Source organism: Rattus norvegicus, chromosome 1 (genome assembly GCF_036323735.1).
Source record: "Rattus norvegicus strain BN/NHsdMcwi chromosome 1, GRCr8, whole genome shotgun sequence".
In the NCBI taxonomy this organism is placed as follows: domain Eukaryota; kingdom Metazoa; phylum Chordata; class Mammalia; order Rodentia; family Muridae; genus Rattus; species Rattus norvegicus.
In genome coordinates, this window is record NC_086019.1 from 95,912,422 (window position 1) to 95,939,937 (window position 27,516).

The 27,516-nt window shown below is 46.0% G+C and overlaps 1 protein-coding gene across 5 annotated transcripts; it reads right to left on the reverse strand.

Moving 5' to 3' along the window:
* Positions 1–27,449, reverse strand: Uba2 (ubiquitin-like modifier activating enzyme 2). 5 transcript variants are annotated; one of them, XM_039111601.2, is made up of 18 exons: positions 27,238–27,449; positions 24,578–24,661; positions 23,559–23,629; positions 22,385–22,449; positions 21,140–21,240; positions 17,258–17,379; positions 16,428–16,495; positions 15,579–15,700; positions 14,398–14,497; positions 13,205–13,368; positions 10,074–10,167; positions 9,870–9,982; positions 6,840–6,995; positions 5,276–5,372; positions 3,467–3,572; positions 1,882–2,018; positions 1,167–1,214; positions 718–815 (listed from the first exon to the last, which is right to left on the reverse strand). In XM_039111601.2, exons 1-17 carry the CDS (start codon positions 27,373–27,375, stop codon positions 1,201–1,203), a joined length of 1,752 nt encoding a protein of 583 aa, XP_038967529.1. In that variant the 5' UTR covers positions 27,376–27,449; the 3' UTR covers positions 718–815; positions 1,167–1,200. The 5 variants fall into 5 exon arrangements, 4 of the variants coding, with proteins under 4 accessions (XP_063117687.1, NP_001094049.1, XP_038967529.1 ...); XM_063261617.1 differs by lacking the exon at positions 1,167–1,214 and having other exon boundaries at positions 1–815; positions 24,578–24,752; positions 27,238–27,367; NM_001100579.1 differs by lacking the exon at positions 1,167–1,214 and having other exon boundaries at positions 9–815; positions 27,238–27,443.
* Positions 27,450–27,516: the final 67 nt, after the last annotated feature.

Sequence of the window (27,516 nt, forward strand, 5' to 3'; positions counted from 1 at the left end):
GCAGATGACAAGTATGCAGACATCATTTATTTGGTCCATAAGTACAGTATATTTGTTGTTTGAGTTTACAAAACATCAAATATAAATAACCTGAAACTGTAACAAATACACAAAAATTGGCTTCTTTCACAGACATACCAGGCAGTACAAACTGAAAATCTGAGTAAATTAACATTGTTTTACATTAATATACAGTGTCAGGTAACGTTTAAAAAACAAGTTTCAATGCATAGCACTTGACACTTCTGTGAATCTTTCAGGTAAGAGTATGAAAATGGTTAGATCTAGGCTAAAAATAACTCTTCTCTAGCCAAAAATAAAGGCATAATATTTATACCCAGGTTGCAGCGCTCCTACCCCACAGTGTTTTCCACTGGGAAATGATAGCTAAGGCTATTTACAGGGAAGGCAACATGCACGCCCGCATTCTTTCAGCTCATCACTGGTCCACCCAGCTTTGCTCAAAGGGTCGCAAATTCTATTCCTACTTCAACACAGCAACAGTCTCTAACAGTCTCAGCAAATGAACGCTTTCACAGGGGCAGAACCACCAAAGCCACCGCAGCCTGTGCTCACCCTCTGCAACAAAGGATATAACTTCCGGTTCCGACCAGATCCAGGGCAGGAGCCTGCTCAGTCTAATGCTATGACGTCATCCTGATCTTCCACCTGCTCCAAGCGGGACTTCTTGGTACTGGCACCCTCATTCTCTTCCAGTTTCCGCTTGCGGGTCCTATCGTCCCTGCTACCGTCGGCGCTATTTGAAGGGCCTTCTTCATCTGAATCAACTATGAGCACATCATCTTGTTCTTGTGCTTGTTTTGGAAAACAAAGCAAAGAAGAGTGATGTGTGGGAGATGTCAGTGGCTCACCAAGGCCTCACGCGCAGAAAGCTCACTATGAATCCAAGCCACCCGCACTGGCCACCCTCAGGGAAGCTGTCTTGGTGTTTGCTATAACAACAAGCACTTCTCCATTTAGAAGAAGGGTTGTTACTGGGGAGCAGAACTGACCCAGGGCAATTTCCTATCTTTTTTTCCAAGCAAAACAAAAAAATTATGACTAGCATATAATTCAAATGCATCATCATGCCTTCTGAGGTCCCCATGAGAAGGAGAGGGGCACCCTAATAGAGGAAAGAGCAGCAACAGCAACAAGCCACTTACAACCGCCAGGGACTGCTCTGAGCACTGTGCAACCTCATCTAATCATCCCTATAAAGAAGACAACATTATTATCCCACTTCCAGAAAGGAAACAGAGGGACAGAGATGGGCTCCCTAGAGTCACAGCAGAGACCCCCCCACACTTGTGCTGTTTAACCCTACCCCCAAAGACAATGTGTTCTCATGTGCAAACTTAAAAACAGAACTGCACTTTCCTGCCCACAGTAGAGGGCCAGGGTACAGAAAATGCTCCTGCTGAGGGGAGAGAACAGACCAGCCACGTTGAGGCCAGTTCTACAGCCTCAGTTTACCCCTGGTTCTCAGAAAATGCTACAGGCCACAGTAAACATTTAAAGAACTCCGAAAGACAAGTGCTCACATAAGGGGAAACTCTGAGGTGGCTTGCGTAGGCCCCTGCCTTCCTGGAAGCCTATCCCCACCCCGGAAGCACCTGCTCCAAGAGCAGGCGCACAGCTTAAGGAGGCAGCTCAAGCAGGACAGACCAGGGACGGGGAACTGAGCCCACAGCCTGCTGTGGGCATTCAGAAGCCGCTCCCAATCCCTCTAGGACTGTCCCTGGTCCTCAAGGTCTTCACGACTCGTAAAACTCAAAGCCCTGCTAAACAATCAATTCCAAACCAACTCGGCCTCAGTATTTCACACTGTCCATCCGAGGAGGACCAGCCTGTTCTGTCCTGTGCTAGGAGGTGGCTCACCTGTGGAGGTGGAAGGCTGGGCGCCATCATCGCTGCCGTTGGCAATGCTTTTGGCAGCGTCTTCAGCTTGTTTTGGACCCACTTTTTCAGGGGTGTCACCAACTACCTCAAATTCAACATCCTTTCCTAGATCCTCGCTGAAAGAGAAACAGGCTGTAAACAGACTACACAGTACACGTAAAGGACCAGGGTCATCCTCACAGCTCAGAACGCACTCCGGAATGTTCTGATTTCCAGAATACTGTCCAGAAGAGATCAGAGAGTCCTCTAACTGCAGTGAGAGAGGCTGAGTCTCCTTTACATCTTGCTCACGAGGAGAACTAAGGCAGGAGTCCCACAGCCTAGCAAGTCTGTGTCCTTTCTCTGACTGCTCTGCCCAAAGACCCTTCTCTCCATTTGTGATCCAACCTTAGTGTTCTAGGGATGGGGTTACATGCTTTCTGGGTCTCCACAGCTTTATAGACAACTCCCTACTCTCTCTCATACACGAGTTCCAAAATGTGCATCAAATTTTATGCATCAAGGTGAACAAAGGACACGCATTTTTAAAGGCAGTTTTGTCTGAGTGTTAACACATAGGCTAAGAAAGACAAACAAACGCGCCATAGCCGTGCTGTTCCTCAGACACTTGACCGCTCTGTCCCTTCCTCATGTTTTCCTTCACATGGTAGCACAAGCTGCCACTGCTCCCCAGCCAGTGTCCCCGTGAACCCAGGGAGAGCACAGCACTGCCAGCTAGCTTCAAGTCCATCGTTACTACAATTTATAGTCCTACCAACCTCTGAACACCAGGCGAGACCACATCTAAAGTCCGTTTACACGGCCTGGAGAGATGGCTCTGAAGTCAGAGCGCTCACTGGCTGCCCTTCCAGCCGACCCGGCTCCACTCCTAGCACCCACACAGCAGCTCACAACCACCCGGAACTCTAGTTCCAGGGAACCCAATGCCCTGTTTGGTCACTGTCCAAACATGGCGCACAGAGAGACATGCAGACACAACACACACACATACATACCTAAGATTAAAAACAAAAAACCAAACACCCACTTCAGCGGCCTGAAGCCAGACGTCTGCATCTGTACTGTCATGGTGCACATGAAGGTGCGCATGCTCATGCACTCTCAGACACACAGACAGAACACACGACATTTTTAAGATTTAAGCAAGATCTTACTATAGTTGAATTATGAAAATAAATGTACCTTTACAAATTTACCTCAAAAGTTTATTATATTATACCTTAAGATTTAAAACATTTATTTCCCACGTTCCTCATAGCACCCGTACAGAGTCAGCAGACCTATGGGAGTGGATCTCTTCCTTCCGCCAATGTACCCTAGGAACTGAACTCAGGTCTGCAAACCCGGTTAATCCGAGCATCTCCAGGCGCCAGAGATGATGGTCAGCCATCCTGTCAGCCTCTACTCATCCTGAAACTGCTTTGCTCTTTATCCTTGTAGCTCTGAATCCTAGCATTCTCCTGTAGGCACAACCCCTGTCCAGCTCCACCCAGCAGTGGAGCGCCACATAGAAATCCCTGGCTCATCCTCTCTCATGTCTTACACTCCAGAACTAAGTGCCTACCTATGAAGAATGTTGATCAGCAAAGTGTAGTCCTGCAGGAAGTCGTCTGCTTGAAGCCGGCTGCCATTTCTAATTCCAAAATCAGACAACTTCTTGGGGTTATTAGCTAGATGTGAACAGAATGAAGATGTTATAATTATCCTTTCATAGTGTGGGCAAGTTAGTTATTAAAAAGCCAAATTCATCATGGCTGGACTGTGTTCCTCAGAAGCTGGCATTCTCAAGTCCTGACCCACAGTGCCCAAGAAAGTGACTGTTTGAAGACACAGCTTTACACAAGTGGTAACTAGTTAAACAAGTGGTAACTAGTTAAGTTAAATGCCTGAACCCTGGAATCTGGGAGGTGGAGGCAGGGGATCAAAAGGCCAAGGTTATTCTCTGGGCCAGGCTGGGCTACACAATACTTTTACTTATATTTAAAACAAACAAGCAAACAAACAGTGAACATACAGAGAAAGTCTGGCCACTTACAGTAGGGTACACACCCTGTCACAGAGGCCACATGAAGACAAAATGAGGGGAGAGCTCCATGTCAAGTTTCTGATGGTTCAGGGCCCTAGGCTGTGGTACTTTCAGTCACCGCAAGCTAAGCATGCTACCAGACACTGAGGAATTCAGCCCTGGAGACTCACCTACCACAAGCACTTCAAGTGGCAGGAGGACAAAGGACCCACAAAAACATCCCATTCAAACTGATTCTGGAGTCCTGGGGAGGTAGAATTCTGACAGCATGTGTTACAACACTCCACTCCCAAGACGATCTACAATAGCTCAATGAATTCTTTAGTAACTAACAGTACAGAACAGCAGGCCAACTTCTTCAGGGTGAGGATAACTGTCTAGAATATGGCTCCAATATTAAACCATACTCCCAAAATAGCCAGCCAACACATGACCTCTAATTACACATGACCTAAATAATACCGCAAATAATTTCTCAACAAGCAAAACTACAATCAGCAAGAATCCTGATGCCGGGTTGGGGATTTAGCTCAGTGGTAGAGCGCTTGCCTAGGAAGCGCAAGGCCCTGGGTTCGGTCCCCAGCTCCGAAAAAAAGAACCAAAAAAAAAAAAAATCCTGATGCCCTTTTAAGGGAGATAAGATCTAACTTTATAGACCAAGATGGTCTCACTCACAGATCCTTCTGCCTCTGTGTCCTAAGTGCCAGGATCCCGACATGCTCTCCCATGCCTGGCTGCCTTCAGATTTACCAAGCAGGCAGACTGGCCCTGACCTTCTGATGGTCCTGCTTCCTGTCCCTGTTGAGGATGGGACAGGTGCGTGCCAGCACACCTGGCTTATGCACTGCTCAGGTGGAACCTAAGTGTTCATGCAGGCCAAGCTGACATTCTACCCACCAACTATATTCCTGCCCTGACATGAAGTCTCAACGAAGGTTAGAGCTGGAGCTCGGCTCAGCTGTACAGCAACTGACCTAGCAGGCGCCAGTCTCTGTGTGTGACCTGACCTTTGCCACTCTTGAAAAAGACCCTAAGGTTTACATCCCTCCGTGTGCCTAACAGCCTCAAGATCATGCTCACCACCAACCAAGACCTAGGGCCCAAGGCACAGGCAGAGCAACCTCGGACGTGAATAAAAAGTATTTCAATGTGTGCACTGCCAGAATCTGTGCGTCGGGTCACTGACAAGTCCCTGAGTTACCCCGACACCAGAAAGCTTCTGAATCTGAAGACCTCCCACAAGCAGCCTCTGCCGTGACTGCGAGAGCAGGCACCACACTAATACATGCAATGAGCCCATCCCCCCACCCACCAAGTTGCAGGTAAGGAGAAGAGTGAGTGTGGTACCTTCTGTCTCTCCCTCTTCTGAAGATATCAGGATTGTGCCTTTCCCATCTTCAATTTGGACATCTGGTGCCACCATAGCAAACTTTTCTTTCACTATCTAAAAGTGGAAAAATTAAAAATTAATGGAGGTAATTAAAGACCGTAAGAAACCTACATTGCTTTTCTATACAAGTTCACTTTTCCACTGGAGAGTTACTTATTCCATAATCTGTACTCTTTTTTTTTTTTAAAGATTTATTCATTTATTATATATTAGTACACTGTAGCTGTCTTCAGACACACCAGAAGAGGGCATCGGATCTCTTTACAGATGGTTGTGAACCACCATGTGGTTGCTGGGAATTGAACTCAGGACCTCTGGAAGAGCAGTCAGAGCTCTTAACCTCTGAGCCATCTCTCCAGCCCCCCATAATCTGTACTCTTGAGTGTGCACTATATGCATGTGTGTATACACAAGTGCTATAGTACACATGCAGAGACCAGACAAAAGCTTTTGGAACTGGGTCCCTCTGTTCATCAAGGGGCTGGGTCTTCAGGTTTATCTGAGTCATGTGTACACACACATGCATGCAGTCTTACCTACATGGTAACATGGCTGCAGGACAACAGAGAGGTCGCCCACACCCCACCCCACATCTGCCAATGGATGCAGGGCAGGTTCAGCCTGAGATCTTGGAGAGAGCCCCCCCACCCTCCACCCTCCCCCCCCCCACACCCACACACACACACGCCCACACACACGAGGGCTCAGGCTTCACATCTGACACTTTCTATCTCAGTTTCCATGTCAACCCTGCCATGGAAAGTGTTTGACAGCAAAAAGAATGCCTAAGTGGATCCTCAGATAACCTTTCCCACTTCAAACAGTGTCTCCCTTTATGTTCCAAGATGCAATGTAAGGCACAACACTGTTGGGGCCGGAGAGATGGCTCAGCGGTTAAGAGCACTGACTGCTCTTCCTGAGTTCAATTCCCAGCAACCACATGGTGGCTTACAACCACCTGTAATGGGAGCCAATGCCATCTGGTGTATCTGGAGAGAGCAGTGTACTCAAATAAATTAAAAAAAAAAACCACTGTCAAATCCCACCTAGTAAAAACAGAAACTCTCCCTGTGTCAGCATCACATTCAGTCCTTTTAGCCACCCCCCCACATACACACAAAAAAAAACAAAAACAAAAACCAACACTGTGCCCTAGGAAACAGCAAGACACACACCCTGCAAGGTGAGGTCACACTGGGTCTTTGTCCTGAGAGAAAGTGAAGGTACCCGGCCTTACTCAAGTATTTGTCCCCTTGTTCAACCCCAAGCAGACTGTGTCACTCCTCAGACACCTGGACTTCACCGACTGCCTGTCTCCTGCTCTTCAACAGACATGACAGACATGCTGTGACACACAGTCTAGCAAGTACACCCACAAACACAGACAGAGAGGCTGGCAGGGATCTGGACTGGGAAGCTGTCCACAGGAGAAGCTCTACCCACCCAGCAGCCAGGGTTGTTCAGGGCCAATCCTACCCTGGACTCACTGCTAAACGGGAAAGAAGCAGTCCTTGCACTTGCCTTATCCTGTAAGGTGAGGACAGTCACTTTGTGGACATTCAGCCGCACGGTCACCTCTGGCTTGCTGGCACAAACGTAACAGTTGGTGTTGGGAGGATCTAGTGCACAGGGCACCAAGAGCTTCTTTCTCGGGTTTGGCTGCTTATTCAAAAATATCTTGAGAGGGAAAAACAACAAAAAAAAAACACACAAGCAGGAATCAGAAACATTGAGTTACTATTTTTATAGATAAATCTAAAAATCTTTTCTTTCTTTCCTTTTTTTTTTTTTTGGCCTATCCCGAACTTGCTCTGTAGACCAGGCCTCAGGCCTCCAACTGGGATCCCCCTGCCGTAGCCTCTCAGGTGCGGAGATAAAAAGTACATGCCGCCACGGCCCAGCTTTAAAATCTTGCTTCTTGTATACCCAATCATAAACGGCTTCAATATTCTCTACTTGTCAAAAGGGCTATAGGAAGTCATGACATTGTAAGAGGCATCAGTTACCGTGGGGAAGGCTGGGCTTAATGGAAAGGCATCTCCTTGGTACAGCACACACCCCAGACATATAACTTACATGAAGCAAAAGTAAGGATGGAGCCACCACAAGGGCTTGTGCCTCCTTGTACTTGTCAACAAGACCGACTCACCGAGGCGGTCAACGACCATGCTTTCAGGTGCCAGGAATTCCCTAACAAAAACCGATGATTATGCTAACTAACATTTTTATGAAGAAAAACGATGTATTTCTTATAGTAATACTATGACTATTACCCAAACAAACAACAGTAACAAAATTAAGGAGCAAGGCAAGTTTAAAAACTAAAAATGAAGCTGGGGTGATGGTACACACCTTCATCCCAGAACCTGGGAGACAGAAACAGGACCTCGAGCCTTGAGACCAGCCAGTATGGTCTCAAAAAGTCAACCTCCCTGGGGACTGGAGAGGTGACTCAGCAGTTAAGACCATTCAAAGGACCTGGGCTCAAATCCTGGCACTTGCATGGCATCTTAACACCTAATCTGACACCAAATGACCTGACACCCTCTTCTGACCTCTGAAGGTACTAGGAATACACACACACACACACACACACACACACACACACACACACACACACACGGAAAAACATTCATACACTAAATAAACCTAAAAAAAAGAGAAAAATTTTTGGCCCCATAGTGTCAATGAAAATGTCCCCTCTAGGCTCCTAAAGACTGGCGCTATTGGGAGGTATGGCCTTGCTGGAGGAGGTGTGTAACTGGGGGCAGGTTTTAAGGTCTCAGATGCTCAAGCCAGGACTAGTGCGTCTCTTCCTTCCCTGCTACTTGCCCATCCAGACACAGGACCATAGCTACCTCTCCAGCCCATCTGCACGTCACCATGCTTTCTACCATGATGGTACTGGACTAAGCCCTGAACTCTTAAGCCAGCCCCAACGAATGTTTTCCTTTTTAAGAATTGCTGAGGTTATGGTGTTTCTTCACAGTAATAAAGCCCCAACTAAAAACCCCCAACAATGTAAAGGGATTTTAGCAAAATGGCTACTCTGGCTGAAATACAGACACCTGCTCTTAACTCCAAACAATGAAGGTAAAGATAGTTTGTAGCAGCCATGTCTGAAAGTGAGGTCTGATTGAGTGACAAAGTGAGGATTCAGAGAAAGGTTTGACAGAATAAAATATGCCCAACTCTCATGAGAGAGGAAAGGGAAGCTATTTGAGGGAGCAGTAGAGAGGGAGGGTGGCGGTAGGGGAGGGGAGGGGAGGGGAGGAGAGGAGGGCGAAGGTAGTTGTTAACTAGGAGAGTTGCACAGAGAGAGAACAAGCTAGACACAGGAGAATAGGAGCCAGAAGATTAGAATATATTGCTAGAGTTAGTTTGAGGTCAAACAGAGCGATTCAGTCAGAGGCTGAGAAGCCAGGTTGAATCAGTGTGGAAAGGAGTTTGGGTCAGAACAGCTGAGTTGAACCACAGCTCAGTCTGTAGCTTTTCCCTATAATGAATCTTGGGCACAGAACAAGGTCGGGCATCAAGGTGAGAAGAGACCCATGTGACCTGAGGTTGCACAAAACAGCGTGAAGCAAGACAGTCAGCAGTAGTAACACAACTGAAGCCACAGCCACAACACATGGCAGAGTACATGCTTACTATGCACAAAAGCTACCTTTAATGCCAGCATCCAACGAAGGGAAGTCAGAATTATTGCTAGCACTTAGGATATTTCCAAGTTAAGCACAATCAGCCATTAAATAGATAGTTCCATAAGGTTAACAGCCAGCATTGTCTGCTATAAAACGTTCATAAAAAGGCTGGAGAGATGGCTTAGTGTTAAGAGCACAGACTGCTCTTCCAGAGGTCCTGAGTTCAATTCCCAGCAACCACATGGTGGCTCACAACCATCTGTAATGGGATCTGATGCCCTCTTCTGCTGTGTCTGACGACAGTAACAATCTTTAAAAAAAAAAAAAAAAAACTTTAGGGCTGGAGAGATGGCTCAGCGGTTATGAGCACTGTCTGCTCTTCCAGAGGTCCTGAGTTCAATTCCCAGCAACCACATGGTGGCTCACGACCATCTACAATCAGGTCTGGTGCCCTCTTCTGGCCTGTAGGCATACATGCAGGCAGAAAGCTGTGTGATGTATACATAATAAATAAATAAATGTTTAAAAAAAAAACTTTAAATCTTTAAAAAAAAAAAGTTCATGAAAAAACTCTTAGATTAAAAACATGTCAGCCTAAAATAAAAGTAAATAAAAAATAAGTCAGGCTGGGAGTTGGGTGAGAGGTGCACACTCTCAGGGCCTTCTCAAACCATCCTCAGGTACAGTGAGTTCAAGGGTAGACTGGGCTACATGAGACTTAGTCTGAAAATTCCAAAGGCATTTCTTCTCTGTGTGCCTTAGAGAGGCACACACCTTAGATCTCAGAACTCAGGAGGCAGAGGCAGGTGGATCCCTGTTAATTCAAGACAGCCTGGTCCGTACAGATCAGCCAGGACAACATAGTGAGACATTATCTCAAGAACCAAAAGGAAACAAGATTACTCACAGTTCTACACTGGTCTATTTTTCCAGATAAAATCTTTAATCCTTCCAACACTATCAAGCCGGCGATCACTGCATTAGTGGTGGCTATAGCAGGGATGATGTTCCCCGCCATTGCTAGAGGGCAGAGAGACACTGTGGTTAGCGGTCAAAAGGGAAATTGTACATGGATCTGTAGATGATACAAGCCCAGGTACAAACAGCTTACATTTTATATCAAACCTGCTCTTCATGTTCATGCTGAAAATGTGCATCCTGAGGTTTGCAGCAGACGTGACAAAATCCATTGCAGGTGGGTCGTCCTGCCAAGAGCACAAATGACAAAGCTTTGTCCAGTCAGTCATTTCACCGGCATTACCTTCCAAAGAGCCACATTCAAGGTGTGTAATGTCGTAGCCACACAGCCAGGACAAGGGAGACCTAAACCAGGGCCTGACACACATGAGGCCTCATAGCAAGTAACAGGCTAACTGTGGGGACAGGAGCCAATCTGGTTCTCTGGCCCAGGAGGATAGTCTGCCAAGAACATTTATAACCTCCATGCTTGCTAGGAAAGCATCCCTGCTCAAACAAATACATTATGAACTGGAAGGGGTTCCAATGGTCGGCTACCAGCACTTGCAGGCCTTAGAGAGGACCAGAGCTCAGCTCCCAACATTCATGTGGTAGTCACAACATGCATCTTAACAGTTCAGGAGGTTCAGTACTGCCCTCAGACCACTGCAGGACACAGACACACAGGGAACACATATACATGTGTAAGCACCACACTCATACATATGAGATGAAAAAGGTATCTTTAAAAGGAACAAAACTGGGGCTGGAGAGATGGCTCAGTGGTTAGAGCACTGGCTGCTCTTCCAGAGGTCCTGAGTTCAATTCCCAGCAACTGCATGGTGGCTCACATCCATCTGTAATGGGGTCTGATGCCCTCTTCTGGTGTGTCTGAAGACAGCGACGTGTACTCACATACATAAAGTAAATACATCTTGAGAGGGAGAGAGAGAGAGAAAAGAAAGAAGGCTTGTAGCCAGGCATAGTGGTGCACATCTTTAATCCCAGCACTCAGGGGGCAGGGGCAGGGGCAGGGGCAGGGGCAGGGGCAGGGGCAGGGGCAGGTGGATCTCTATGAGTTGAGGACAGCCCGGTCTATACAGTGAGTTCCAGGTGAGCCAGGAGTACACAGAGAAACCTTGTTTCAAAAAACGAAAACACCCACAACAAAATCAAATGCACTTTCCCGGCCCATTAGTAGTAAAGCTGCTAGACATACATAGAATCCAGGCAAGAATAACTTGTCTCAGTATCTGCAAAGCCCCACCAGCAGGGTCTTCCCGAGGTGTGGCTATGAACCTTCAGGCTAGAGCTGAACAGATACCCTGTGCACAGTGAAAGCTGCTGAGAAATGACTAAGTGGAAGTCTTTTTTGGGGAACAGGAGTGGGGGAAGTGTCTCACCACACAGCCCTGGCTATCCTGGAACTTACTATGTATGTTCAAACTCAGATCTATCTGCGTATTCCTCTGAGCACTGGGACTTAAGACATGAGCCATCATGTCTGGCTGCCTACTTCTATTTTGGTAATGAGATGTAACTGGCTTGCTCTAGAAACTGGCTTATTTTTGTTGCTGTTGGAGACAGAGTTCCTCTGGGTAGCCCTGGCTGTCCTGGAACTCAGAGCTGTAGACCAGGTTTGTCTCAGCTCACAGAGATCCACCTGCCCCTGTCTCTTGAGTGCTGGGATTAACGATATGCACCACCGTGTCTGGCTGCAAGCCTACCTGCTCGCTCGTGCGCGCTCTCTCTCTCTCTCTCTTACGTGCACGCTGTCCGTCTCTCTCTCTCCCGATGTAATTATCTATGAGTACAGTGTCTCTGGTCTTTAAACACCAGAAGAGGGTATCAGATCCGATTAGAGATGGCTGTGAGCCACCATGTGGTTGCTGGGATTGAACTCAGGGCCTCTGGAAGAGCAGTCAGTGCTCTTAACCACTGAGCCATCTCTCCAGCCCCAAGCCTTAATTCTTAAATAGCCTGAGGGATTCAATCAGAGGGGGAGCTCAGGTTTAGATGGCTCACAACCAACCCACCCGTACTCCAGTTCCAGGGCTCTGCCTATGTGGGTACCAGGCATGCATGTCTTGCACATGCACATGCACGCACACACACAAGCAAGCAATGCACATCACATACATGAAAAGCAAAACACAAAACACATCTCCAAAACTGCCCTGACACCACTAGGCGCAATTACAAGGCAGCAGCGCTCAGCTCCTTATATGGCCTCAGTGAAGTACAGAAACTTTCCAAATCACTAGAATAACAACAACGACAAAAAATATTTAAAAAAACCTACCATTTATATCACATAAACCCAGAGACTAGTGTTTATAAGAATTTCAAAAATCTAAATTCACTAGCTTTGTTTTAAATGTCTTTAGATGTGATTCTACCGAAGTTTCAAAGTTTGTGGACACAGAGTTATTTGAGGATTCTAAAAATGGCCACTCATTTCTTCTTATTCTGAGACCCACAGCAAACCTTCCCTTCCTTTCCCATGCTAGAGATCAAACCCAGAGCCCATGCACACCAGGCAAGTAAGCATTCCACTACAGAGCTACAGACACATCCCAGCCCCCACTGCAAAACTTTGTCACTGCAGGAACAAACTTTGTCATGTAACCAATTTCACCTGCAATTAAAACACCAGTTAATTTCAATGAACTCTCACTTAAGAAAAACTACATCTTTCCAAGAACAACATGTATGAGGTTCTGAATTTAGTCTCCAGCATCACTTGACCTGGGCAATGTGACACACATATGTGATAGGCCTTGGAGACCGGCCAGGAGGAGAGACACTATCTAGACACAACAAAACCAAAACAATGTCATGTTATTTGTGTATTGAGAGGCCTTTCTGATTTGCTTTTGAGACAGGTTCACTCTATAGTCTAAGACGGCCTCAAACATGGTGGTCTACCTCAGTTTCCCAAGTGCTGGGAGTACAGAAGTGGGCCAGACCTAACTGTTCTCTACCAGACTTCTGAAATACCATACTCACTTCAACAGACAGGCAATCTTAGAGCTGAGTATGGCGGCCATGCTTTCAACTGGAATAAATTATGTTCCAGTCAATATAACCATAAAACACATGTGTGTTACTAGAAGCCAAAACAAAATTTTCTGATATTTAAATTTATGCACAGAAAATTTGAATTCTGATAGAACTGGAGAAGGCATTCAAATGAAATAGGAAACACCCCAACCTTAGCTTCTCTTGGAGCACAGGAACAGTACAAGTGAGGTATCTAAGTGATGGACACATTTCAAAACGAACCTTATCCCAGATGAGCTCAGCTCCATCTCCCTTCTCGGCTAAACGGACTCTCAGGGTCTCGATGCTCTTTGAAAACAGACTTGCGTAGCTCTTTACATCCAGAACCTGCTGGTCTTTCAAACCCAACTGGGGCTCACTTTGTTGATCAGCATTGGCTTCTTCTCCTTAAAATGAACAAGCATGTTTAATAAACTTATCTTGCTCTATTCAACAGACTCAACTTGTGTACATTAAGATTTACAAAAAGAGGGCTGGAGCAATGGCTCAGCGATTAAAAGCACTGACTGCTCTTCCAGAGGTCCTGAGTTCAATTCCCAGCAACCACATGGTGGCTCACAGCTATCTGTAATGGGATCCGATGCCCTCTTCTGGTGTGTCTGAACAACTACAGTACGCTCATAAATAAACAAATCTTTAAAAAAAAATTTATGGTAGAGCGCTTACCTAGGAAGCGCAAGGCCCTGGGTTCGGTCCCCAGCTCCGAAAAAAAGAACCAAAAAAAAAAAAATTTAAAGAGATAGATTTCTCGATATTGTCACTGTGAACATGTGTTCAAGGAAACTTCAGACCCTCTAACAGCACGTCAGGATCTCATGGTATTTGGGGGACATTCAAGACTATAATGGCAGGGTGGAGACAAGACTGCAGTTATGAGAACTGGCTGCTCTTCTGGCCGTGGTGAGAACCCACATCCATAGTTGGCAAAAAAAAATATGAAGGGGAAGGGTGAGCATCAAATTATGCCCAGCACGGATAACACTCGTAAGTGGAAGCTATCAGTCACGATTCCACACGCCCAATGGTCCTGTTTACTAAGTTCAACCATGCCGTGAGCCGCAGCACAGTTCACATAAAGCACAGTACCCCAGTGACAAGGAAGAAGTCACTACAATTGTTTTATTTCCTTGAATATAAATTTTAAAATTATGTTTCTAAAGTAAATCTTAAACAATCACAAGCGTATAAAGGCAGATCCGTAGCCACCACCACACTTTCAGGAATAATGAAGCCATGATGTCCTAAACAAAACAGAGACAGGAGCCAGCTTGTGAGAGCGAGCAGGGCTCTGCTGGGGTGTCCACGAGGGTGGCAGCAGCTCCTGCTGAAGCGGGTTGCACCCAACCACCCCCATGCAGACACACAGCACTTGAGCTGACAGCTCCCTGGGGAGGTAGGGGAGGAACATTCTTTACCTTGACTCTGCACTTCAGCCCAGTCCAGTGGAACTGGAGGTTTCCTCTTGCGCCAGAGTTTGTCCATTGTCAGCAGGTACCTAATATCATCTTTAAAAAGCTGAAATAAACAAATCCCATTAATCCCATAGCACCCAAGTTGATACAGATCAAATTAAGTTAACTTATAAGATTATGCCATGAAATCAGGCCTAAAGGCTCAGCATAAGCAGAATAACAGTTCCCAACATCACAGAAAAAGATCAAATGTTTGCAGCAGGAGTACAGCACCCTCAGTTCAGTGGCCGCCCAGGCCCTCCTGCAACCCCACGACCACTCCACAGCTCAGTTGGAAGCCCAATGACACAAACTGAAGGGCTCAACACACCACAGCTCAGTCTCTCCATACTCTGTGCGTAGTAATAGTTCAGAGGCTCTGTGCTCCATTTCTGCCCTTTTTGTTTTGGGATTGGGGTTAGGAACACCCTAAACTTATAAACAGTTAAGAGATTCAGGAGTGGCTAAGAAGAGCTAAGAGCTCTGTAATTATGAAAAACAACAGAAGTGAGGCCTGGCTTGAGCAGTAACTAAGGGTCCCAATCACAAACAGTGGGCAGACTGCCAAGCAAACAGCCAGCAGACAGCAGTGTGCACCAAGAACAAAGGGCTTAGAACTCAGGGGGATTAGAGCAGGGAGCTGAGAGGATCTGAGCAGGGCAGGGTGCGAGACTTCGTAAGTACATCGCATTCAGTTAAAAGAGAAAGGAAGTAAGCGCTGCTGAGGTACAGCTCGCTGGTGCCACGCGGATCAGAGGTGCAAGCCCGGGCTGGAGAGATGCTTCAGGGTTAAGAATACTTTTTTTGGTATTTTCGAGACAGGATTTCTCTGTGTAGCCCTGACTATTCATGAACTCACAGAGATCCTCCTGCCTCTGCTTCCTGAGTGCTGGGATCAGAGGCATATACCACCAGCACCTGGTGAGAACTCTTGTCTTTGCAGAGGACTGGGGTTCAATTCCCAGCACGCACATGGTGGCTCCTTACCATCCATAACTCCAGTTTGCTCTCCTCAGACCCCACTTCTGAGTGGAACACCAGCACACACGTGGTGCACATACACTTGCATGCAAGTAAATTGTAAAAAAGAGGGAGGGGAAATCCAATTAGATAGGGAGAACGATACAGAAGAAAAGATACCTAACCTTGGTAAAAAGTTTAACTGGATCGTATCCAGTTGACTTAGCCCATTCCTTAGTGGAAATCCGCTTAATGTCTCCATCTTCATTGGATGCTCGGGCTCTGGCTTCAGCCTCTGTTGGTTCCCCTACAAAACAAGCATCGTATTTTCAACATACGATTAAGTTCTCACCATGGGAGGAAAAAGTCATTCTCTGAAATCAGATGTGTGTGACACATTCAGAGCTCCACGGCAGTAATGTGAATACCAGTGTCTTTTTGTGCCTCAATGTTTTTGTAAATCTAATTTAGAATTTCCCTTTACATTCATGGGTGGTTTGAGCTGCATGTGTGTATGTGCGCCAAATGGCTGACTTTGCCCTCGGAGGCCAGAAGAGGATATGACATCCCTTGGAACTGGAGTTACAAAAGCTTGTGGATGCTGGGAATTGAACCCAGTTCCTCTAGAGGAGCAGACAGTACTCTGAACCCGAGCCGTCTCTCCAGCCCTGCGACTCAGGTCTCTAAGAGCACATGAGCAACAGTGCAAAGCACAGCCCTATAATAGAACAGGACTAGCACCAGCAGCCCAACTGATTAGACTGAGAAATGTCTCGTCCAGATTTCGTATCAGTGAAATGCAGCTACTCCTATGTTAAAAGGTTTTTAAAAGGCAATGAGAGGATGGGCGTAGTAGCGCACGCACACCTTTGTTCCCGGCACTCTGGGAGGCAGAGGCAGATGAACCTCTCTGAGCTGGTCCACCAAAGAGTTCTGAGATAAGGGCCACATACGATGACCTTTCTATAAGGCATTGCTGTTAAATATACCACAACCAATCAATGAATGAGCAGAGAGAGGCACCAGTCACTTACAAGCAGCTTCAGGGTCAGCTCTGTCAGGAGACACTTCTTGATCAGCATCTTCCTCTCCAAACAGCTGGCTACAATTTCAGAATAGTAAACTTTTAGGTACAGACATTTGGAACCAATGCCATTACTGCTCCACAAGTAGCTAATTTACAATAGTCCACATTCTTATCAGGGGTACGGTAACAATTATGACTCACACTCCACAATTCTAGGACTATCGGGACACTAATCTCCTCATCCTGCTTGCTCAGGGCACTAAGGCTGATCTGAGGTGGCATCCACAGCTATCGGCTCGGCTCCACGTCCTCAGACATGAAAGTGTGCTTGTGCTAGCAGAGGTGGGCAAGGCCCCTTGTCAAAGAACATTCGAGCACCGGACACTTACCAGGCACCCTTGGCTAGCTGTTCCACAAACATCACACATTAGAGTTGGTTGTGGGTGGTTATTAAACAGGGCGAGAGATCCGAACCATGGCCTCAGGCATACCAGGCCACTGCTATGCCACTGAGTTTCACCCCAGCCCCACTCATATTGTTAACTCCCATTGTGATTGCTTGTTTAACCAATGGGTTATTTATAAGTATGTTTTCCTATTTCCAAATATATACACTCGCACGAACTTAGTTGCATGCCTGTGTCCAATACCAGACTAAACATCTGAAGTTTCACCCACGACATGCTAAGAATGCTGTCTGAGACCCACGAAAGCCACTGCTCTCTCTTCACCATATTTAACCACTGTAAACACAACTTTTTAAGAGTATTTAAGTAAAAATGGCCTCACTTTCCATGATCAGGTCTGAAAACTATGCCAGAAATATGTAACTCTTACTTGAACAAATACTTGGCCCATACGATGCAATGGATAGGTTCTGAAGGTGTGTTCCGAATCGTACAGCCAGGGAACGTTCTCTGGGTCGGCTTAGGATGACATTCGTAACACTCAGTCACACCCTGTAACATTAGACATGGGAAGTGGTTAACCCTCGATGCTTCTAAGGTAGACACTCCACCTCTTCACTCACGGTCCAACTGGGCTTTGTGTTGTCAAGAAGAATTACAGATATTAACGACTGCAAAATCCTTACTGTACACACGAAGAGTCCAGTCAGAATACAAATGCTAATGAAGTGACCGTAGCTAAGATGGAATCAGGACTCCCCACTATAAGGAGGGCTGGAGAGACAGCAGAGGTTAGAGCGCTGGCTGCTCTTCCAGAGGTCCTGAGTTCAGTTCCCAGCAACCACATGGTGGCTCACAACCATCTGTAATGGGGCTTCAGCTGTGTCTGAAGACAGACAGTGTACTCACATACATGGAATAAATCTTAAAAAACAAAAACAAAAAACCCCAAAGCTTTCTAGCCATGTATTTAAAGATGTCAAAGTTAACAAATTTTGATTTGTTAATACCCTGAATATCCTCATATCCCAATACCCTGATACCCATAAAGTCTCATAAAAACAAGTACACCAGGATGACTGTCAATCTCAACAGACTCCAAGATGCATGAAATGCCCAGGTATCCCTGATGTGGGACCATCAGATGACTCCCTTTTTACCTCAGCACACCTCAGCCTTAGCCTTCACACAGAAGCATAAAAAAACAATGTCTTCTCACTAACAGTTCAAGAGTCAAAGCCCACAAAGGCGGTTTTAGTATACACTAATGGTGGACTCAGGACTTGCTCCATAATACTGCTGTGACCTTCATCTTCCAACAAAATGTCTTGGTCAAGGCCACTGACAAGACACTATGGTTTGTGTCACAGTGGGGGAACAAAGAGAGCAACTGCTTTGATGCGGCAAACCCCCCACTGATTCTACACCCCACACAACAACCCCTGGAGAATACACAGAGCTACACCAGAAGGGCCGCCTTGTAACATACATACCCTTGGTCAAAAAATTAATTAATTAATTAATTAATTAATTAATTAAAATACCAGACAAGCCAGCCCATTTTAGGTACTTGTAAAAAAATAGCTTCAAACCTGCAAAGGAATTCATCAAATTCTTTAATCTTTATTCCTAAAGAGCAAACCAACTCCGATCCCAGGGTCAGAGGCCACGAGTGCTCACCATCCCCTTTTGCTCCTCAGTTTTACTGAAATGCTTATTTAAACTATCTCACAAATGCACGCAGTGGTCTCAGTGCTCTTCAGACCTGCACACCCAGACACCTGCAGGTAAGACTAATGTCACTGACCTGGATTTACAACTAACCAATTCTAAGCTGAACTAGACTCCCAAACCCAAAAGTTAGCTTGATTTATTACATTTATTATGTGTGTGCGCATGCACGTTCACAGGAGCAGCACTGCCTGTGTGTGAACACTAGAGGGCAGCTTGTGGGAGTTTGTTTTCTCCTCCCACATGTGGGTCAAGGGCTCAAGATCAGGTGCCCTAGCTGGTCAGCAAGTTCCATTTGTACTGAGACAGACGCTCAGTATCTAGACCAGGCTGGCCTTGAAATCCCACACAACTATGGTCACTTGATCTTTGACAAAGGAGCTAAGACCATCCAGTGGAAAAAAAGACAGCATTTTCAACAAATGGTGCTGGTTCAACTGGAGGTCAGCATGTAGAAGAATGCAGATCGATCCATTCTTATCACCCTGTACAAAGCTTAAGTCTAAGTGGATCAAGGACCTCCACATCAAACCAGATTTACTGAAACTAATAGAAGAAAAGTGCGGAAGAATCTCAAACACATGGGCACTACAGAAAATTTCCTGAACAGAACAATGGCTTATACTCTAAATTCAAGAATCGACAAATGGGATCTCAAAACTGCAAAGCTTCTGTAAGGCAAAGGACACTGTCATTAGGACAAAACGGCAACCAACAGATTGGGAAAAGATCTTTACCAATCCTACATCTGATAGAGGACTTATATTCAAAATATACAAAGAACTAAAGAAGTTAGACTCTAGAGAATCAAATAACCCCATTAAAAAAATGGGGTACAGAGCTAAACAAAGAATTCTCAACTCAGGAATATCGAATATCCAAGAAGCACCTAAAGAAATGTTCAACATCCTTAGTCATCGGGGAAATGCAAATCAAAACAACCCCGAGATTACACCTCACACTCAGGTGACAGCAGATGCTGGCAAGGATGTGGAAAAAGAAGAACATTCCTCCACTGTGGGTGGGATTGCAAGCTGGTACAACCACTCTGGAAATCAGTCTGGAGGTTCCTCAGGAAATTGGACATAGTACAACCTGAGGATCCAGCTATACCACTCCTGGGCATATACCCAAAAGATGCTTCAACACATAACAAGGACACATGCTCCACTATATTCATAGCAGCCTTATTTATAATAGCCAGAAGCTAGAAAGAACCCAGATGCCCTTCAACAGAGGAATGGATACAGAAAATGTGGTACATCTATACAATGGAGTACTACTCAACTATTAAAAACAATGACTACATGAAATTCATAGGCAAATGGATCTGGAAAATATCATCCTGAGTGAGGTAACCCAGTCACAAAAGAACACACATGGTGTGCACTCACCAATAAATGGTATTAGCCCAACACCAAGATACAATTCACAGACCACTTGAAGTTCAAGAAGGAAGACCAAAGTGTGGATGCTTCAGTCCTCCTTAGAAGGGGGAACAAAAGATTCAAGGGAGGAGAGATGGAGACAAAGTGTAGAACAGAGACTGAAGAAAAGGCCAACCAGAGCCTGCCCCATCTGGGGATCCATCCCATATACAGACACCAAGCCCAGACACTACAACAGATGCCAAGTGCATGCTGACAGGAGCCTGATATAGCTGTCTCCCGAGAGGCTCTGCCAGAGCCTGACAAATACAGAGGCGGATGAGAAGGAGTTAGAGAAAGGACTGAAAGAAGAAACCCATAGGAAGAACAACAATATCAACCAACCAGACACCCTTCCCACCAGAGCTCCCAGGGACTAAACCACCATCCAAAGAATACACATGGACAGACCCATGGCTCCAGCTGTACATGTAGCAGAGGATGACCCTGCCAGACATCAATGGGAGGAGAGGCCCTTGATCCTGGGAAGGCTTGATGTGCAGGGGAATGCCAGGGTGGGGAGGTGGGAGTGGGTGGGTAGGTGAGAAGACACCATTACAGAAGCAGAGGGAGGGAGAAGGGGATAGGGGATTTCCAGAGGGGAAACCCGGAAAGAGGATAACATTTGAAATGTAAATAAATAAAATAACCAATAAAAAAATTTTTTTGTACAATTTGTTATGTCAGTCAGTCTAAGGATTTTTTGTTGTTGTTAGTTTTGATCTTTCCTTTCTTTTTTGTTTTTGTTATCTGAGACAGGGTCTCTCTGTGCAGCCCTGGCTATCTTGGCACTCACTCTGTAGACCAGGCTGCCCTTGAACTCAGTGTTCCACCTGCCTCTGCCTCCCAAGTGCTGGGATTAAAGTTGTAAGTCACCACACCCAGTTTGGCCCAAGGATTTTACTAAATAAATTCAGGTAACAAAACAGTACAGAGTCAAAAGCTCTCTTCCTTTGCCTTAGCTCATCCCAGGCTTTATCTGAGGGTAAGGATTTGCTGGGAACTGAATGATCCCAGAGACCCAAGCATCACCATGTCTTATCTGGCATAGAATCTCTACACCTTGGCTGCTGACCTGTTTCCTCTATACAAACCCAAAGTTTCTTTCCTTCCCAGGTCTCAAGTAAGTGGAAAATAAGACAGTGTCTCTTTACCTTCTTGATCGTGGTCACCTGTCCAAGATACCCAGCAGTCCCACTCTCAATGAGAGGCACGTCAGCTGCCAGACACATCCTATTCACATGGTTTCGTGCAGCTGAAAGAAAACAGTAGTTAGCAAGAGTCTCTGATGACACCAACAAGTTCAGATGACAATTTCTTGCTTTCAATAAAGCACATGAGACTGTATCTTGACTGTAACTTAACCACTTCTGCCGCAACACTGGGCTTCAGCCTTGGTCATTACAGGGAGGGACACTCAGCAAAGCTACAGGTGAGGAATTAATATTGCAAATGTACTCTAGAAAGATTTCTAGACACATTCCCAAGTGCTGGGGCTGCTAAGTGCAGCCTGCCTGGTGTGTGTAAGGCCTTGGGTGTGACTCAAGGTACTTCTATAAGATCCCAAGTAGGGTTAGAGAAATGGCTCAGGAGTTAACAATACTATTCTTCTTCCAGCCAGAGAACCCAGGGTTCAGTTCCCAGCACCTACACGGTGGCTCAAAACTGCATGTAACTCCCGTCCACAGGATCTAGCCTCCTCTCTTTTGGAGTCTTTGAACACTGGGACAGTATACATTATATACATGCAGACAACAGACCCATTCAAATACATACACAAATTTAAAGGAAAACCATCAAGAAGCTAAGGTGTGGGCTGCACAAACCATTTCAATGCATTCTGTAGCTCCTACGCTACCGTCATAGAATCCATGATGGATGAGGGAGTCAGAAGACACAGTCCAAGGTCCTTCCGGCTTTCCTCCCTTTTCGTAATCATTACTTTGCACACTACTTTGTTGCTTCACCATAGTCCCTGGCTGGCCTGCAGCTTGCCACCAGGATAGACTAGATTTGAACTCACAGAGCTCCGCCTACATCTGCCTCCTAAGTCCTGGGATAAAGACATGCCTACTAGGGCTGGCTCTCCAGGAACAGATGTCACACCTGCTCTAGGATCTTGTAGTACAGGCACAGCTAGAGTAATTGTAGAGTCATAGCCTTAACTGGGAGGCAGAAGCTTAGGCCAAAGACTGAGGCAGGAGGATTGCTACCAGTTTAAGGCCAGTCTTCGGGAACATAGTGAGCTCCAAACTAGCTTGGGGTAGAGTAAGACCATCACCCGCCCCCAACCCCAGCTGTCTTTGTTTCCTTTTGGTCCTAGTTCCAACTCACACTTGGGCACTAACTCTAACACTGTGCAATGGGGAAGAGGAAGCAATGAGACGTAATCACCTTACCTCTGTTATCTAATGCGTTCATAACCAATATAAACTGTCGAAAAAACTCCACATTATAGTCTGGGCTGGAAAGCAAAATGGGGGAAAAAAGGTCACCCAAACTGAGCTTATGGATGGTTTTCTCAGTGTAGTCCTGAAAAGGATAAACAACTGTAAAAGTAACTGTTGGTGGGAGTATATGCCATGAACAGGATGGCTGGCTCCTTCCTAACATAAACACATTGTAAAGGAACTATTCTCAAATCTCTCATTTCTGACCTAAGGCACCAAAACAAACTCTTCAACTGTCAGAAAGCTGGCATAGCCTCACTTGTGCCTCCCTCCACACCGCCCTCTCAGGGCAGCAAGGCCTGGGAACGTACTAGGAGTACATTCCCAGGATTTGCTGGGCCTAAGGCTTCACCTCACATGTTCACCATCAGCCCGGGTTCAGGCCCCAAGGGGCTCTGCTTTTAGCAGCAATGGGAAAGAGGCACAGGGTAAGAGAGTCACAGGGCAAGAGGCAGGTCTGCAAAGCAAACATCCAGAAAGTTAGAAATTGCCCAAGAGATAAATGCCCTGAGAAAGTGTAAGGCTCTCGCTAATTCTAGCCCTTCATATAGGGACTAGTGTAGGGGGCGACCCACAGATCCTTGCTCTGACACCTCCACAAGGACAGACATCTGTTATCACTGAAGAACAGTCAAGACACTCACTACACACAGCCGCAGAGGCTCCTCAGCCAAAGCGCAGTTCTCTCTGAGCTTCAACTAAGCTTCTTACTGACACTGAAACACCTCTTAGCTAAATCATCCCAGTGCACACCAAATGGTAATAACAAGGGCACTGATGGGGGCACAGACTCATCATGTAAGTATCCAGACATCATCCTAGAAAGACTGAATGACTCTGGGCTGACACACATGCCAGATAAAAATACTTTATGTTACTTGCAGGAGACTCCTCCACCCCCCATTTGTTCTGCTATTGTTGACCTTTAGACCCTGTGAGACCCTGAGGACAGGACCTAAAGAAATGAGTTAGTCACCAGAGACCCCCCCACCCAGCACGATCTTGGCTCCAAGATTGGAGCTTGTACAAGACAAAGGAGGAAATGAAGGACCCTAGTCTTACACTTTAAACAATCAATTAAAAATTGACAGCAAACAGCTTTGTAACAAAATGATGTGCATACTTCATGATGCTGTCATGGTGGGCCTCAATGTTCGCTTGGGGGTGGAACTGAAGCACACTTTCTTTGGCAACCTGGGAAAAGCAACAGCAAATCACTGTTAACATTAGTGTTGGCATTTGAAATCTGACTGATATATACATGGATGCTTCACTTATAACGTGATCTTATTTATGTACAAAAACTGTGGTAAGATCTCATCAAGTATATCTGTATTCATAAAATTAATTTTCCCCCACGTCATCATACACACTTTTACATGAATGGCAAGCTTCAGGAAGAAAAAAAAAAGAGGCGGGGCACTAACTCAGGAAGAGCATTTGCATATTCCCGCAGCACAAAACTAAGCTAAGCTAAACTGCCACAGAAGAGCCTAAGATGCCTTCTGTATCCATCCAGGTACACATAACTACAAAGCTTAGGAAGGCTGCTACCACAGGAAGAACTTAGTCAAAAAGGTCAACACAGCAAAAACATCTGTTGGGAAGGGAGCTGCAATAGAAAAAAATAAGAAACAATGGCATTGGGGGTGGGGGTATGCTTAGGCAGAAAAAAAGAATTTTCTCTGACCTCTGACCTTACCAACCAGGAGAGATAATATCTTTTCTAGCTACACAGGAGAAGCTGGCCTCTGAGATGTAAAGGAACAAAAACTTAAATATGAAGAGGATACAAAAGGCATCTCAATTACAGGACTAAGCACAGCTGCTTTTGTTCCCTGGGCCACTCCCTTATTCCTTTCACTCTCCAGCAATCGAGAGGCAGGAGCGCCAAGTGGTGAAGGCTCAGTGAGTAGAGCCCGGTTCAACCCCTAGGACCCTAATGGTGGGAGGAGGAGGTGAGGCTCAGTTGTCCTGACTTCCATTCACATGCAAATGAGGCACAAGGTGCCTCAAAATAGGTAAATAAAATGTTAATCCTAGAGATAAAAATAAAAATAAGAAGAGCTAGCTTCACCCGCCCTCCCTCTACCCATCTGAAACCTTGGTCAAAGGGTCCTGAGCACAGCATGGCCAGGTTACCTGAGCCTTTGATCTTCCGACATGTTTCTTTTGAAACAAGAACTGCCTGTTGAGGTTGCTGACGTCGATAGTGTCCAGATCAATCTAGAAATGCAGAAATAAAGGAAAGTCACCGTCTTCAATCACTATCTTCAGCATTCGTAACCCGGAGTCTACCAGCAGCCAAAGTGCTTTCCTGGAAAAGTCACACCCAAACTGTTAAACGGATAAGAACTGCATTTAAAGATCACCGGAAGACCAGCGATTAAGTCAAGGATAACCTCAAGAATGCATTAAGCATAGCTAATATTTTTGTTTATTTAATCATGATCCTTGATATCATAAAAAGCCTTGGGGTTGGAGAGATGACTCGGTGGTTAAGAGCACTGGTTGCTCTTCCAGAGGTCCTGAGTTCAATTCCCAGCAACCACATGGTGGCTCACAACCATCTGTAATGGGATCTGATGCCCTCTTCTGGTGTGTCTGAAGACAGCTACAGTGTACTCATAAATAAATAAATAAATAAATCTTTCTTTTAAAAAGCTTTGATTAAAAATGTAAAATTTCTGGGTGGGCAAGGAGGTAGTACACACGGTTACCTGTTGGTTGGAGGTCAGCCCAGTCCCCAGAATAAGTTCCAGACCAAACAGGGCTACACACAGAGACTCTGCCTCAAAATAGTGAATAAATCAAGTTTTCCAGGCAAAGGAGACTGAAGGAAGTAAAGTCGTCATCCTGCCAGCTACAAGGAGCAGGGTTTGATACCCCAGAACATTAAAACAAACTGGGCACGGCGGCAAGTCTTTACAATCCCAGAGCCAGGGCGGTGGGGCCCACTAGCCAGTCAGCCTAGTCATCTGCAGAGTTCCAGGGCAGCAAGAGACCCTGTCTCCAAACTGCCAGACAACGCTGCCCCAGGAGCACAGCCCTTGAAGTTGTCCTCCAATCTCCACATACACAAACACCCATCTGTCTGATAATCTCTAATTTACTGTGCCATGTCATTTTTCATGTTGGTTACTATCTCTTTGGTTTTTTGAAATGGTTTCTCTGTGTAACAGCCTTGTTTCTCCTGGAACTCTCTTTGTAGACCAGGCTGGCCTGGAAATACAGACATTAGCCTGCCTCTGCACCACACTCACTTGAATTCTTTATATACACATTCACTCAGTCGAGGGCTGTTGAAGGAAATGTCCTATGCATGGTAAAAACAAACAAACAAACAAATAAATAAATAGGTCATATTTAAAATCTAATCTAGGAGCTGGAGGTGGCTCAATAGTTAAAAGAATGCTGGTTCCTCTTGCATTGGATCAAGAGCTCAATTCTCAGTTCCATCATGGTGGGTCACAGCCATTGCTAACACAGCTGGGGGGATACAACGCCCCCTTCTGGCCTCTGGAGGAACCACGCACAGGCACAAAGCAGGCAAAAGGCCCATTCGCATAAACTAAAGGGAAAATTTTTAAAGTAAAAATAAAATTTAATCTAATAGCAACTTGAAAGAAAAAATAGTGAACATCATTTGCATTCTATTTCAATAAACTTACATAAACAACAAAATGTCCGCATCATGAAACATCCTAACAGTTTAGAGAAGTTTGTGAAAATTACAAAATATAATCATTGAAATATTCATTTATACTTCAAAGCTCACTACAAAAATTTAACCAAAAGAGAGACAAAACAGAGAACAAGCATTTATTTTCCAATTCACTCCTGTCTACTGCAAAATCTACTCTTAAAACAGCATCAAGCCATCAAGCGTCACTAGCATGCTGTACTTTCTATGGACCAAAACTGGGTGTGAAGCCTGACAAATGAACGCTTCCCTCCAATTCTACGTCGGCTTAAACCCTGACGCCTGCAATTTCATCCCGTGTTTCTACTAAACCTTAAGGCATGTTCAATTCATATCCAAGGTTCAGATACACACTCCAACACACTCACAAAATACAGCAGCTTCCTGTCATTGCACATTACACTGACACAAAACTTAAGAATCCTAACAACTAAAAAAAAAAATTTTTTTTCTTGGGTAAAATGTTGCTATGTAGCCCAAGCGGATCTCAAAACTTCCGAACCTACAGACTCCCGATTGCATGGATTACAGGTTGTCACCCAATCGTGCAAACCCCAGGGAGTATCTTTAATAACATAAACACCGGCCCAGCCTGGAAGCACGAGAGCCCCAAAGGAGTCTATCCAGACACTTGCGGCGTGCCCCCAGGGTAAGTTACTCAACCTCATAGCGTCTCACTTTCCTCATCTGTTAAAAATAAAACGGGATGCAGACAGCACTTGCAACCTGGAGGCCGGTGGCAGACTCCGGAATGAATGCATGTGTGCTCGCCCGGGGTGCTGCGGCTGGTGGCTGCAAACCGCTCTGCCGCGAGATCGTTATTTTAAGTTAGAGGTATATTCGAATTAAAGTCACAGCATCTACAGGGGTCTCTTCTTGCATCATCCCAGTGTAAATGGGGAAACTGCCTCGGGAGGCGGCGCGCGTAGGCCCCAGGAGCGGAGTCCCGCGTCCGCGGAGCCGGAGTCCGACGTCTCACCAACCCACTTCCCGCGTGGTGATCCCCAACCCCTGGCCTCTCGGGCCGCGCCGCCCTGACTCCCGCCCAGAACCCAGGCCCCGCAGGCAGACCGCCATTCACCCCGAGCCCGGGCCTCACCAGGTCGATGTGGGAGAAGCCAGTGAGCACCAGATTCTTAAGTAGCTCACAGCCGATACCACCCGCGCCAACCACCAGGACCCGGCCGCCGGACACCGCCTCGGCCAGCTCCCGGGGTAACCCCCGCGACAGAGACATGGCGGGACTTCCACGAGCCGCCGCACACTCGGAGGCGGGAGAAGCAGAGTGGTAGCCGGAAGTCCGTGGGGGAAGGGAGGCGCAGCTTCCGCTCCTGCGCACTGCGGCCGCCAGCGGGTCCCGGGATGGGACCAGGGAACA

Excerpts from the sequence above, each read along its gene's own strand:
- Uba2 (NM_001100579.1), bottom strand. The coding sequence starts at position 27,375 with ATGTCTCTGTCGCGGGGGTTACCCCGGGAGCTGGCCGAGGCGGTGTCC. Across the intron at positions 22,450-23,558 it reads CACCATGACAGCATCATGAA|CCCAGACTATAATGTGGAGT; the intron begins GTATGCACATCA and ends TTTGCTTTCCAG. Across the intron at positions 17,380-21,139 it reads AGGTGACCACGATCAAGAAG|GGTGTGACTGAGTGTTACGA; the intron begins GTAAAGAGACAC and ends CTAATGTTACAG.